At 43.5% G+C, this 14,551-nt stretch overlaps 2 protein-coding genes across 6 annotated transcripts; both read left to right on the top strand.

Moving 5' to 3' along the window:
* Positions 1 to 345: 345 nt before the first annotated feature.
* On the top strand, positions 346 to 5,911 carry LOC133884340 (F-box protein SKP2A-like). Of its 5 annotated transcripts, none has more exons than XM_062323709.1 (6): positions 1,505 to 1,679; positions 1,792 to 2,029; positions 2,418 to 2,708; positions 3,921 to 4,269; positions 4,348 to 4,489; positions 5,305 to 5,911. In XM_062323709.1, the coding sequence occupies exons 3-6, from the start codon at positions 2,449 to 2,451 to the stop codon at positions 5,667 to 5,669; spliced, it is 1,116 nt and encodes a 371-aa protein (XP_062179693.1). In that variant the 5' UTR covers positions 1,505 to 1,679; positions 1,792 to 2,029; positions 2,418 to 2,448; the 3' UTR covers positions 5,670 to 5,911. The 5 variants fall into 5 exon arrangements, with proteins under 5 accessions (XP_062179694.1, XP_062179691.1, XP_062179693.1 ...); XM_062323708.1 differs by lacking the exon at positions 1,505 to 1,679 and adding an exon at positions 2,223 to 2,285 and having other exon boundaries at positions 1,706 to 2,029; XM_062323710.1 differs by lacking the exons at positions 1,505 to 1,679; positions 1,792 to 2,029 and adding an exon at positions 346 to 500.
* A 3,214-nt stretch (positions 5,912 to 9,125) lies between these two features.
* On the top strand, positions 9,126 to 13,006 carry LOC133884341 (scarecrow-like protein 1). The gene is made up of 4 exons (XM_062323712.1): positions 9,126 to 9,417; positions 10,482 to 11,987; positions 12,191 to 12,346; positions 12,444 to 13,006. The coding sequence occupies exons 2-4, from the start codon at positions 10,594 to 10,596 to the stop codon at positions 12,640 to 12,642; spliced, it is 1,749 nt and encodes a 582-aa protein (XP_062179696.1). The 5' UTR covers positions 9,126 to 9,417; positions 10,482 to 10,593; the 3' UTR covers positions 12,643 to 13,006.
* The last annotated feature ends 1,545 nt before the right edge of the window (positions 13,007 to 14,551 follow it).

Below are 14,551 nucleotides of genomic sequence, written 5' to 3' on the forward strand. Positions count from 1 at the left end.
AGCGGGCCCGCGCCGAGAGCGAGCTGACGTGGAAGGAGGAGGAGACGCTTTCACGACCAAAAGGTGCTGGCATAGTCTGACAGCAACCGGGATAGTAGAAGGTTGTGGTTATGGTTGTCTTACGCGCCGACGTGGAGTATTATAATCCAGGCGGCACATCTGCCCTCACAAGGACCGGTGCTTATCCTGGTGACGTCGGCAGACTGACTGGGAAGCCATCAGTTGCGTGCCCTCGGATTTGCCACGACGACACGAGCGCGGTCCACTGCGGCCACAAGGGTCACCAGGGATGAGATAATGATCCGTATGGCCGGCCCTACCAGTGAAACCATACCAAATCGCGGCACTCGCTCGCCGGGGAGAAACCAGCGCGAAATCAGCAGAAACGAGCTCGTTCTGGCCAGTTCCCAGCGATTCGTTCCACGGAGAGAGAAAAAAGCGGATGCTATTTGTCGGTCTGAGCTATTCGTCGGTCTGAGCTATTCAGACTTAATCCGACGGTACATATTCTTTCTTCCATCTCTTATCTCTAATATATTATTCTTTTTCTTATTTTACTCTCTCTCTACAAATATCGATGAATTTTAGAACCCTGGCCAGACGAGACAAGCTGTGCGAATCGCGATTACCCCTGACGGTCTCGTCTAAAGATGTCTAAATGAGTTGTGCTTACTGAACAGATCTGAGACACGACACTATAGACACGGTCCAAACACGACACGACCCGAGACGAGACGGGCCGGGTCGATATGACACAAGACCACAGGCTATGCCTGGGTCGAATGCGCGGCATGGCGTACCGGCACGGCACGGCCCAGCTGAGTCGGGCTGGCATGGGCACAGCCCAGCCTAGGTCAGCACGACCAAGCACGATTCGGCCCCGCACGCATGGATCCAGTTATTTTCTATTTTCTATATATATTTTTAATTGTGTAATTATTTTTATATATTTTTAATTTTATAGTTAAATTTTTATTTTTTTGACTGATTGTGCCGACGAGTCGCCCGTGTGCCATTAGTCGCCGGTAGCATTATACCCGCTGGACCGACCGTGCCACCGAATCAAAATCGTGTCCGAACTAGTCTAACACAGCACAGTGACCTATGAGCCATACTGTGAACCGATGAGAGATATACGAGTCAACACGGCTCGTTAAGTAGCTGGATCGTTCGAATCGTACCGAACCGGACCCGTGGCGGACTGGTCCGAGTGGCCCATTCGTCGCCGTCGCACGACCGCGCCACCAAATCAATCCGGCCGTGCGCGTCCCGCGAGCCACACGACCCCCACAGTTGTTTGATCTCCGGACCCGTGCCTGCGCCCACCGTCCACACCACTGTGCCAGCGTTCCCCTCATCAGTCATCACCACCTCGGGTCAGGGACTCAGCGCCAGCGGGCGGCGGCGACGAGCGTCGCTGTTTAAGTAGCCCTAAGCCGCGTCTCCGGCCTCTCAGTTCAGCCTCAGGTTGGACATCGGGTTGGATTTGGTGAGTTGCTTCTCCTCTTCATTTGGGGATCTTTTTCCGCTGCCGGTTTTCTTGGGCTTTTTTCTTCGTTTGCTGGCGCTGAGATTGAATCGCCGAGTCTGTTCAAGTTCGAAAGTTTCCACCTCTGCTACCACCGAGTCTTTTTTCAGCTCTTCTTATTAGGGCGCTTCTTTGCGCGATTGCCCCCAAGGTAGTATTGGCTTTCCTCTGGATTGTTCCCCTATTTTACGGCTTTTCCAATGCCTTCTCGCGGATTGGTTTCTCGGGCCCTTGATTCCTGCGACTATTTCCTTGTTATTTAGATTGGGCGTTGGAATTGGAGCTGTTTTGGCGTCCAAAATATGGTAGAAATGTGGACTTTAACCCCTAGAAAGGTCCCCCATGTTTCCCTCGCCTTGTGCTTGTGGCTTCCTGACTGCTTCCGCTCGGGTTTGGCTAGTTTAAGAATCTTGCTGGGAGATCAGGGACGTAAAGGCGCCATCTTGACGCACTTCTATGCAAGTTTGTCAGCAAATTGCCTCAACACTTGTGTTCTTTCAGGTTCTCTCTGGTATTCCCGCAGTTTATCTTCACTGAGATGAAAACAATCTTGATCTATAGTATTCTGTGAGTTCTACCGTGGTTGCTCAGCGTAGCTTTGTTTTGGACATGGATACTACTAGTTCTTAAGATATGGGTCCTTTACATGTCCAGTCAAGTGCCTATTCCTGATCATGTGGTTGTTCATTTGCAGTTCTTCCCTTTTTCGAAGTTTGTGAATTTGTTGTCCTCGAACGATTTTGGAGACATCAGAGCCGTTAAGTTTCCACCTTGTGTGATCTTGTGAAACTCGTTTTGATAGTTTGTAGAAAGCCTGTTGCTCGAATAAGTGCCTTGCGTGATATGCGATTTGTATACTTTTTAATTATCACATGACTGATAATTGCAGGAATAGCTTGGTGATCTAAGTAACCTTGGAAATGGTCAGCGGGAGGCCCGTGAATGGGGAATTGGATGCATGGTTCAATAGCCTCATGGTGTCTTCTAGCAGCGAGAGGGGGCAGGCTGAAAGTGGTGGTGCAATGCCTACGTTATCAGGTTGGAAGGATCTTCCAATGGAGTTGCTGCTGCGGATTATATCAATAGTTGGAGATGATAGGATGGTCATTGTTGCATCTGGTGTTTGCACTGGCTGGCGTGATGCACTGGGATGGGGTGTCACTAATCTTACCCTCTCATGGTGAGCAAGTTTGTATCCTTTAGTCCAGCTCTTTAGATTGATTGGTGTTATGTCGGTTTGCCCGCTTGGGATTTGTGAATTTTGACCAGCCTTATATTTACACCTGTTAGGCAAATTTGCAGAAAGATCTAAATTGGCTTTGATGATTGAAAAGGTGGTAGAATGGTTGTTGGATTTAGGAAATTTGAATATGACATGGCGACGTTCCTACCAATTTATATTCTCTAATCCCTAGTTTGTTGAACTCAGTTCGCTGTGGATCATCTGTAATTGAAAAGTAACTAATTGCCTGTGCTAAACTTATCTATCCTGCACTGATGATCTGAACCCTTCCTATGCATGGTGCTGCAACCGCCAATTTATTTATATGCCTCAGGAGGAAGTGCTATGACATTTTGTTTCCGTTTTTTTATTTTCCATGTAATGTTGTATGTTGCTAGTTCATTTAAAAGCGCTAAGGTTCTCACCTTATCCTTTTTTTTATTGTTTTTTACTTTTGAAAGCTACCCTCACATTTTATCACTCCTGTTGCAGAGTCAACATTTCTGCAACTTGCCATCTTGTATACCATGGATATCGTTATGCTTGTCATATAAGAAACTTCTAAACACTCGAACTTTTCTCTGACTTTCCTTTTGGTCCCTCAAAAAAGAAAAGACCCTTTTGGTCTATGATTTGCCCCTCTCGCCAAGCCACAAAGTTGCACTACCTGATTTCAAAGATATATGATGAAGTGGAGAAATATCTAGGAATGTCTTCCATCTAAATCAGCATAATTTTTTTGGCTTGTATAGAAGGTACAGTTCAACCCGTCTTTTAGACAATCTTCATTTGCTTTTTAACAAGATCATTGATATATTACTAACCTGGAGGCTCAATACAATAGGGATGGAATCGATTGAAAATAATTTCAATCATACAGCAGAAGCTTATACTTTTGGATGAGCTATTGTGGTTAACATTGCCCATAAATTTCACTATATGTGCACCTCTTTTAAGTGTGTTGCTGTTTCCCAAAAAAAAAAAAAACTTCTCGCATCATCCTTCCATGCTCCTGTTTTCACTGACGTTCCTTGTCAAACATCTCTCAAGATAACCTTTTCTTCCTGTTTTCACCTTGCAGCCAAGCCTTGTGCCAAGTTATAGTTGTTTTGTTGATCTATATATGTTTCTGAATGAGGTATTGGTTGACCTGAAAATTGTCATTTGCAGGTGCAAGCAGAACATGAATAACTTAATGATATCACTTGCTCGCAAGTTTACTAAGTTGCAAGTTCTCACTCTTCGGCAAAATAAACCTCAGCTTGAAAATAGTGCAGTAGAAGCTGTTGCCAACTACTGTCATGATCTACGTGAGTTAGACCTCAGCAGAAGCTTCAGGCTCAGTGACCGCTCCTTGTATGCATTGGCCCATGGATGCCCACGGCTTACAAGACTGAACATCAGCGGGTGTTCCAATTTCAGTGATACTGCCTTGACTTACCTTACTTGCCGCTGTAAAAACCTGAAGTGCTTGAATTTGTGTGGATGCGTGAAATCTGCTACGGACAGAGCTTTACAGGTAATTTGGTCAACTCAAGATTTGCTGAGCATGTTTTCTAGTATGAACTTCCACTTAGTTTCTATAATCTTGATGCAGGCCATTGCTCAGAATTGTGGGCAGCTGCAATCTTTAAACCTAGGCTGGTGTGAGGATGTCACAGATAAGGGAGTGACCAGCTTAGCATCGGGATGTCCTGATCTCAGAGCTTTAGACTTGTGCGGTTGTGTTCTTATAACAGGTATTTGATCCGATTCTTTAGTAAATTAGTTCTCTTTATTGATTGACAAATATATACAAAGTTCTTTGTATCCTTTTTTTATTGGTGGATACATGGGCAATAGCTATCTTTTGGTGAGCACTGACTTGCAGGTTGGTTTATACTAGAAACATAGAAGCCTTGTTCATTAGCTATCTCTGCGAGATCTTATGTAAGAAGCCTTGTTTTGAACTTGGAAGCTTCTGTACTATTTTGTCTTGTTGGTAGGACCACAGTTTGAGTAATCGGAGTCAGGCATACTGAAACACAGCACATCCCAACTTGATTTTTTTTCCATGTTACTTCAGTGGGTTGGTGATTTTGATTATATAATCAGTTTCTTATGAGAAAACAATACTTCAGTGATTTGATAAAAGAGTATGCATTTTGGTTGGGAACACCGTGTGCAATTAGACTCTTTCTCCAACAATCCATCATATGTCTCCAAGTCCAACACGTCCTTTCTGAAACATCAGTCCTGAGATATTTATCAAATTTATCCACCGAAATGTGATGGGCTATGTGTATGGGACACACACTCGTTACACCTTGACATGTGCAAACATCATAGAACGAGCATATTCATGTCAGTATGCTTGCTTATAGTCTCTGGGAACCTTGCATTTTTGGACATGGCAGTTGATCACTTTATATCACAGTACACTTGTTTGAGATGGCTATGCTTGCTGCCATCGTTTCACCCTTTTAGGTGAAGTCCAATAGGGCCTTTTTTTTCATGTAGCTTCTAGTGTGCCATGAGCATCTAAATCCTAATCTGTTACAATCCTTCATCACAGATGAGAGCGTGGTTGCTCTTGCCAACGGATGTCCTCACCTTCGATCTTTAGGCCTGTACTACTGCCAGAACATCACAGACCGTGCCATGTACTCCCTCGCAAACAGCCGTGTGAAGAGCAAGCGCGAGAGGTGGGATAAGGTGAAGGACGAAGACGGGCTCGCAAACCTCAACATCAGCCAATGCACGGCCCTGACGCCTCCGGCCGTGCAGGCGGTCTGCGACTCCTTCCCGGCGCTCCACACTTGCCCTGGGAGGCACTCCCTCATCATCAGCGGCTGCCTCAGCCTGACGTCCGTCCACTGCGCCTGCGCCCTCTACCGGCACCGTGCTGGAAGAGCCCTGTTGCCCAACCATGCTTACTAGGCGTGTTTGCGCACTTGGTTCTAGTGAGTCCCATTTGTCTGGTGGTGGTGGTGGTGTCGTCTTTCCGGCCTAGAGGAAGCTGTGTACATAATCTCGGGACATGGTGGTGTAATAAGACACTGCTATCTGTAGGACTTTGTGTGATAATCATGGAGTGTCGAGTGCCTGGAGAGTTGCATGTACACTCCCATGCCACCCAGGACATTGACTAGAAATGTTATGTTATAAAGTTGGTTCCTAAAGTGGATCTTGTGCGTATATTGTCATGGTTGGAAAATTGTAGTTGACTGATCAAAGCTCGGGGAAGCTAGAGTTGATGTCCCCATCAGGGTTTGCAAATACATCGGTTACCGCTCGAAAATCTTTGTAACGGAACTTACCGTTTCGCACCGATAATAGAAACCGTTTGGTAATCGAATTTGAAATAAAAAATCAAAAAATGCTGAAAAACTAGAGATAATTTTAGGATCTTATGTGATTTTTTTTCAAAAATAATGTCGTTTGTATCATATTTTATGAAGGAAGTTTGAATTTTTTTTTAAAGCGAGCAGCTCATTTATTAACTTATATTAAGAAAAAGCTTAATATGTAAATACATATTTTTTTACGTATGATATATATTAAGAGGATCTTTAAAATTGGTTTCACATCATTTAGAGTTTTATTAATTTCTCGATAATTTTTACAAAGTTTACGAGCATAAAGTAAATATGTTAAAAAATATCATTGTAATTAACTTTTTCATATCTACCATTATTTTTTCTACATAAAGAATAGTATAAGTAAACTAATAAAAGTGGTTTCACTAATTTTAGAGGTGTGATGGATTAGTTATAAATTAATCTAGTTGCAACACATTTACACAATTCTACATATAACAATAACTATTTTATGAGTTCATGTATTTTTAAAAGACATAGTATCATGTAAGAAGACTAATAAAATTGGTTTTATGATTTTTGGATTAGAAAAGAGTAAACTATGCATGTAACTTGGTTTAGCAAATATATTTTCTCAAAGAAAATATTCAACTTTTTTATAAGTATAAATACTTTTACCATGTAGATCATATTACAAGGAAACCAATAAAATTTGTTTCACTTGATTTGAAGCTTAGATGAATTAGTTATTGATTTTACAAGGTTGAGCTATTTTTTGATTTTTTTTTTGGGTTAAACTTCACTGAAATTCGAGAATACCGTTTGATAAATCGCTAAAACCAAACGGTTATTCAAGAATTCAAACGGTTACTGATAATTTGGAAAATGCGGAAAAATCGATCGATAAATCGCTAAATGCGGTTAGTAACCGTAGCAAACTGATCGGTTACCGTTTGGTCGATTCAGACCAAATTCTCGTCGAATTTCAAATTTAATCGAGTGAATTTTGAGTAAATTCTCTCTGAATTTGTACGGTTATCGTGACATCCGTGATTTTTCGGTAACCGCCGGTGAGCGGTTTTTATTGCCAAAACAAATTTGTGAACTTTGGTCCTCACTGATTGAGGGCAGATGATAAGGTTCCGTTCGGGTCACAACTCAAAAGTTCTTATGAAATCCCAACAAAATCCTTGCATTACAAGCATGCTCTGATTATTGGACTTGTGATCATTTGCAAACTTCGCACACGTCTTTTTTTTAGCAAAAGACTTGGCACACATATTAAACTGTGAAGATGGTCTCTGTTCAGCCCTGCTTGTCGCATTTCCAAGGCGTGCCGAGTTCCGCTTCCGCCGAACTTGGAGATGTCTCCGGTCTGGCAGGCGAACACTCACGCAGGCCCTAGTAATATTGTACAAAAACGCTCCTGCTTTGATGATTTGTTGTCCTACGTACATTTTTGTAGTCGTGATCATCTGAGCCGCAACCCTGGATAGAATCTGTGACCAGAAAATGTGTTTTTGAGGCGTGAGCTATGAGTTCTGGACCCCGTAGTTTGGGGTTCTTGAAATTAAGACTCGAGGAGAAGTTTTTTTTTTTTTTTTTTGAGAAGCGAGGAGAAGCTAGCTGGGTTACGTATACAATTTGCTGCAACCCTCGTCCTTGGTTTCCCGGTCGAACTGGGCTCGCCCAAACGGGAGGCTCTGAGGAGGCCGGGGCGGTCAGCGTATCCGGCCCCTCTGCGCCGGTCGAGCGAGCCAGTGGGGGGGGGGGGGTGCTCTGGACGCTTCTGGGCCAACACCTGAGTCTCCTCTATCGCATTGCGACGGGACATCCATGTGCTTGGAAAACTGCGCAAGCGAGCGGGCCTGTGGTGGACGGCGGCGCGTCCCGCCTGTGCATCCGACACCGCCGTCCGTGCGCTTCGCACCTTCGTCATCGCGCTCGCTGCTGCCGGTGCGCCACGCCACGCGGAGCGGAGCGGAGCCCCGCGCGCCGCGATTCGTGGCACGGCGAACCTGTGGGGTGTGCGTCGACGCGCGGCGGCATGGCACAGTGCAGCTAGCTAGCTATTCAGCGACGCGCCCCGTGCAGCTAGCTAGCTATTCAGCGGCTCGCCGACGTCCCTCCACTGCCCGGCCATCTCCATCCATCCCGCTGTTGGTTGCTACCGCGCCTGCTATTCAGCCAACGTGCGGCCGCTTTGCTGGTGCTGCTTTGTGCCTGACAGATCGGCGGCCGCGCCTGCCGCGCGGCGTCGCTTGTTGGCACGTCCTCCGGTCCGGCCCGACGATCAGCGTCGGGTCTTGGTTGGTGGCTCACCTACTGCCACGAAAAGCAACCCTTTTTCCGTATCAAATACTAGTAGCGTTGCTGTCCCGTGTGATCATAGTCTCCGATCCCCACTGATTGACAATTCCGGATAAGACCAATGCGCCGAACTGCCAACCAAGTCAACGATCAGCACTCGGCAGCACCCGGTTCCCAGGATCATTGTCCCAGGTTCTCTTTGTCTGTAACAGAGCATAACGCTACTATTCTAGTTCTACAGTATAACTAAACAATCAATGAAGGGCCATATCTAGTACTCCCCCATTTCCGTTTACATGGCGTATTAAGATACGAGCCAGTCTTTCAAAGTATTTATTGACGATTAATTTTTTATAATATATTATTAATTATTATGAAACTAATATCTTATCAGAATATATGTGAAACAAGAATTAATTGGTACATTTTTTTTTACACTAAACATGTGTATAATATTCATTTATTTCACGTACAAATTAAAGAATTATATAATTATTATGATACAGCTAAAAGACAATATATTATAGGAATTATCTGTTAAGTTGTCTTAAGACTAAGACAACGTATCAATACATAAGACGATCTATAAGATGATACTAATATATTTATCATAGTACACCCTGTATTTTGAAATGGAGTAGTCAATACGTTTCCTGATCCACTGTTGGGATATGTTCTCATTAAACCACTTCACGGGAATTCGTTTACGATTTAGTAAAGTTTTAGGCGGTTCCTGTTCAAAAGGAAAAGAGTTTGGAGCAATTCTGGGACGTGTTGAGAAGTTCGCCAGGTGGGGGGCGGGCCGCGTTGCACCCGCTCCCAACTAACCCACGCGCGGCGCCCACCGTTTCCTCCATTTCTCCCTCTCTCCCTCCCCTGCCTGCCTCGTCGTCTTCTCTTCTCCTGCCCAGCGCCGCGCCTTCCCCCATCCGCCCGCCCGCTCGCCCGCTCACCCGCCGCAGCTTGCTTATTCGCCTCTCGCCTCGCCCGTCTCCACCGGCTGGACCGCCGGCCGCCGCCGTTCGTCGTGCCCGATACCGGCCGATCTTCGATCGCAGGTACGTTCTCCTTGCCCCTTAGCTCTGCGAAGTCCTCTTGCTGCTTCCGTTGGAATCTCCCCGCTTTCTTGGGCCCCCTTTTAGGCTTCGAGTGTTAGGAGTGGACGGCATGATTGTGCCGCTCTTGGGTGCTCCGGGCGGGGGTGAGTTGCCGCTGCTTCCTGGGAGAGGAATAGTTGGGAGAGTTACGCTGAATCGAAGAAAGAAACTACGGGCGTTGCTAATAAGGATTGGAGAGTTTCAGGGTTCGATTGGTGTTAACGACCGGAGAATTCAGCTACGGGAAAAAATCATCATATTCTCTTTACTCTCTTGCTGCATGCGTGCTTGGTGACCAATTTCGTCAAAGTTAAAGGCTTTGTTTAGCTCTTTGGATTTATTTAGCTGTTTATACTTGTTTAATGCCAGCACATATAGAATTGTTGGAGAATACAAATATCTTGGTGCTCGGTGATCTTGTTTCTCATTTTTTTTTATTAATTATTCGTTATTTACTAGCTGGATTTTTGTTCCTTCTGCATTACTGCCTCAGGTCTGTAGTCTAGGTATGGACATGTATATTCCCAGTAAGATGTAAGCCTAGTTTTAGCCTTTCGGTACACCCCCTAACTTTGGTTTTCCTTGCAAGACCACAAGTTAGTCAACGTTGCAGGTTTGGTAATAAGGTTACCAGGTCTTACAAGCAACTCTTTCTGGGTGGGCTACCCTTTTTATTTGTTAAGAACATGTTGTAGGAAGCATGCTTTTCTTTAATGGACTGATGGATTTGATTAATTGACTTGCTTTACCGTGAAGACTTAGATCTGTGATTGCAACCGTCATACAAAAAGTCAAATGAATAAGACCTTGAGATGACAACGTGCAAGGATGTGTCTTTTGTTGAGCTTGTATGTATCACATACAGGGAGCAAAAAATTATACTTATCTTACTTTTAGTAAAGCATAAAGGATTATGCAGTATGATCTTGAAAATTTTGTGCAAATCATTAGTGCCTTTGTGTACTTCTGAAGAAACGCCAATGGACTTTAGCAAAGTATGCTGATTTGTTGTTCACTAACTGCAGGTGCTAGAAACTGTTCAGGCTGAACTCATCAGTGGAAGCTGCATTGAGTGTTTTATCGCAGACCTAAAAAGTGATTAACTGACCTATCAGGTTGAGAATTGTGAGAGACGTGATGTCTTTCGTTGCGCAAGCAGACCCATCAACTTCCTGTGCCGAGAGTCCTTACATCCATAAATTTGGGCCACAGGGCTCAGGTTTCTCTGCACAAAGATTTGCCTCTGGTACAGAATTGCCTCGTCATGGACCTCAACCATATAATGCTGAGGGCTACAGACAGTCTAGTTTCAATGGAGCACCGCCTCCTGTATTTCAGAACTCATTTTACAACGAACAAGTTGCACCAACTCCATATTGTGTAACTGCTAATGGCCAAACTCTTGCCACAACCCTGGATAGCCATTTTGAATCTCATTTTAATGCAGCAACATGTTCTCCAGCAATCTCTAATATATCTCAGCAGAACTCTCAATCCTTATCAGAGAATCAGAGCTCCGATCTTGAAGTAGAGTTTGATGAAGATGAGATCAGACTAAAGCTTCAGGAGCTTGAGCATGCTTTACTTGATGATGATGATGAGGTCTTTTCTGATTTGTCAGGAAGCATTAACGATGAGTGGAATGATAGCAAGAACAACAATGAATGGTCTAATACCATGAAGAATATCATGCATCTGGACTCTCCAAAAGAGTCATCACCGGAATCAAGCCTTAGTTGTCCAGACAGCAACAATGGAGAAGCGCGGGACCGAAAACAGTTGCTCTTTGACTGTGCTGAAGCAATATCTGAATATAGCATAGATGAAGCACAATCAATCATAAGAGAACTACGACAGAAGGTAGCAATTCAGGGAGATCCTTCTCAGAGAATTGCGGCCTATCTTGTGGAGAGCCTTGCTGCCACAATACAGTCTTCAGGAAAAGGAATCTACAGGGCCCTGAGGTGCAAGGAGGCCCCTACTCTGTACCAGCTTTCAGCGATGCAGATCCTGTTTGAAATCTGCCCATGCTTCAGGCTAGGTTTCATGGCCGCTAACTATGCTATTCTTGAAGCCTGCAAAGAAGATGAGATTGTTCACATCATTGACTTTGACATCAACCAGGGTAGCCAGTACATAACGCTGATACAGTTGCTACAAAATAACAGTAATAAGCCACTCCATTTGAGGATAACTGGTGTTGATGACCCAGAGTCAGTACACAGGACTGTTGGAGGACTGAAGGTTGTGGGGCAGCGACTAGAAAAGCTTGCAGAGGACTGTGAGGTATCATTTGAGTTTAGGGCAGTGGCTGCTGACATTGGGGATGTGACGCCCGGAATGCTGAATTGCCGTCCCGGAGAGGCCCTCATTGTTAACTTTGCATTCCTGCTGCATCACCTTCCCGATGAAAGTGTTTCCATTGTGAACGAAAGGGACCAGCTTCTCCGTTTGGTGAAGGGTCTCCAACCAAAACTAGTGATGTTGGTCGAGCAGGATGCAAATACTAATACTACCCCATTCCTTACAAGGTTGGTTCTCTTGTGAACATTTTTACCATATCTGGTACACAGAATTGTCTAAACCAAGGCTATACATGTTGTTCAATTACCCATTTGAGCAACATGCGTGCTTCAAAGTGCTAGTTTTGTGGAATAAATATGGCCTTTCAGCTTTGTATTTGCTCTACACACTTGTATCTGTGTCGTTCCTCATTTAGCCCTTTGATATGCAGGTTTCGTGAGGTCTACGACTATTACTCGGCACTTTTTGATTCACTGGATTCTACACTTCCAAGGGAAAGCCCAGATAGAATGAATGTGGAGAGGCAGTGCCTCGCACGAGAAATTGTCAACATCTTGGCCTGTGAAGGTCCTGACCGTGTGGAAAGGTAATATTTAAAATAATTCTTCATGGAGTCCTTGTCTCTTGCAGTTTGCAAACTCCGATATTTAAATACCAGCTTAAAAAACCACTGCTCATTGCAGGTATGAAGTGGCTGGGAAATGGAGAGCCAGAATGGCAATGGCCGGCTTTGTGCCCTCTCCTTTTAATAGCAATGTTATTGATGGTATAAGATCTCTACTGAAATCGTACTGTGATAAGTACAGATTCGAGAAGATCCACGATGGACTCCATTTTGGCTGGGGCGACAAGACACTTGTCGTCTCATCGGCATGGCAATAGAAGCTCGATTTAGCACTTCTGCATTTTTGGAGCTCCTGGTGTAAGGGCTGTAAAAAGGTGTCTATCACCGTATTTTTAACCTATGATATATTCATATCTAACATGCTACTTATAGACTTATTGAGATGTACCTAGTTTCTTAGGAGAAATATTTTGTGCTGTACACACTTATGTATTGTCATTGTGGTGTAGTTTTTCCCTTCTTTTAGAGGGGTAGATCACAACATATCGACATTGTTTAATGTATAAAGTTCTGTATGTTTGCTCTAGTAGCAGACAGGATAGGCAACAAAAATTGCGTCACTTTGGGGCATGGCTATGCCAATTGAATTGACGATGTATATGCACACAGAAGTATCAGCTATGAGATGGGAGTATGAATGCTTTTGTGGGTCAACATTTTGACATCTGAGGTTTTTTTTCAATGCAGCAGTTGGTCCATTCCTCTATACTTATGTGATACCTTCCAAAACTGGCATTCAGCCATCTATGCCAGATGTTCAACGAGTCACGAACAAGACTGACAGTTTACAAATTGTGAGATTATGTGATAAAAAATTGGTTTGAATGATGAAATTAGTAGAACAAAGTGATTTAGTATAATGACATTAAGATAATATTCATTAGTTGTTAAGATACTGCTTAGATATGCTTATATGCTGGTGTTAGTATGAAGATGATGCAATATACTCGTTTGCGTTATGTTGCATGAATTAATTTTAAGTCAAGTCGGAAGGACTTGTGTTGTACTAGTTTGTTGTTTGATTCATATGCAGGTGTTGTTTGAAGGAGAATGTGGTCGATAACGGATCGGTGAATTAAGTTTAGGGAGGAACTAAGGTTCGACGACTAGGATCAGGAGGAACTGAAGCCGTAGTGATCGAGGATGTTATACGGGACGTTTGGGCTAGATAACAGTATACGTGAAGACAAGGTTGTAGGTATGCGACTAGGTGCGTTGTGGGAGTGTAGACGAGCGCGAGGTCGTAAGCAACCATATGATGTGTTCGAAAGGTGGAGTCGTTCGAGTACATGGCTAGGTCGGTCTGCGGTCTGACATGTTGGAAAGTCTAGTCCCATAAAGAATCGAGTGAGAGTCGGAGTCTAACTCGAGCACGGGTTGGATTTGATTATGGGTGGACGTGTTTTGGTATGATTTGTGTCTAGGTAGGATACGACCAGGTTGTTTCCAAATCAAGGACGATTTGGAGAGTTATATATTGAGAGGGTCTCGATCAGGGTAAGGAGAACCAAGAACGAGAACATACTCAGAGAACTTAGACTTTGATCTAGGGAGTAAATCTATCTAGGGTTTGTGATTTTGTGAAAATCCTTGTTGAATGTTTTGGAAAGGCATCTTGTAAACTCATATGCAATGAAAATCAAGTTTCGTAAGTTGATGAGTTGCTGATTCAATTTTTTTTTATATTTTGCGTGTTTGGTTTTGGTTTTCGATTAATTTCATGTTTTTATTGAGTTTTATGTTGGTTTAATCCATCTAAAACTTTGCTAAAATATCTAGTGTTTGATTTGAGAAAATTTTGAGTGGATTTGGTTTGATCTCGAGTAGCTTTTTGTCAACTTGACTAGATTTTGATCTACTCGATTCTAGTTGATACAATCTGTTTCAACTAGGCATTATTCTTGATCCACATATTGACTCGATTCTTGTTGGGTTGGTTTTTTTATTTTAATCTAGTTTTAGCTTATCAAATTTGAGGAAAATCGGACCCGCAAATCTTTCTCTACATTATTTTTACTAGAGCATGTACCATCTGTTTTGAGTAGAATACCGAATTTAAATCGATTTTTGATTTGAGTGAATTAATCTTTGAATTTGGTTTCCACAATCATTCGCTCCCATCTGATTGCCTTATTAGAGTATAATCAATCCTACAATTGGTATCAG

The sequence above is a fragment of the Phragmites australis genome, chromosome 11, assembly GCF_958298935.1.
Source record: "Phragmites australis chromosome 11, lpPhrAust1.1, whole genome shotgun sequence".
Lineage (NCBI taxonomy): Eukaryota > Viridiplantae > Streptophyta > Magnoliopsida > Poales > Poaceae > Phragmites > Phragmites australis.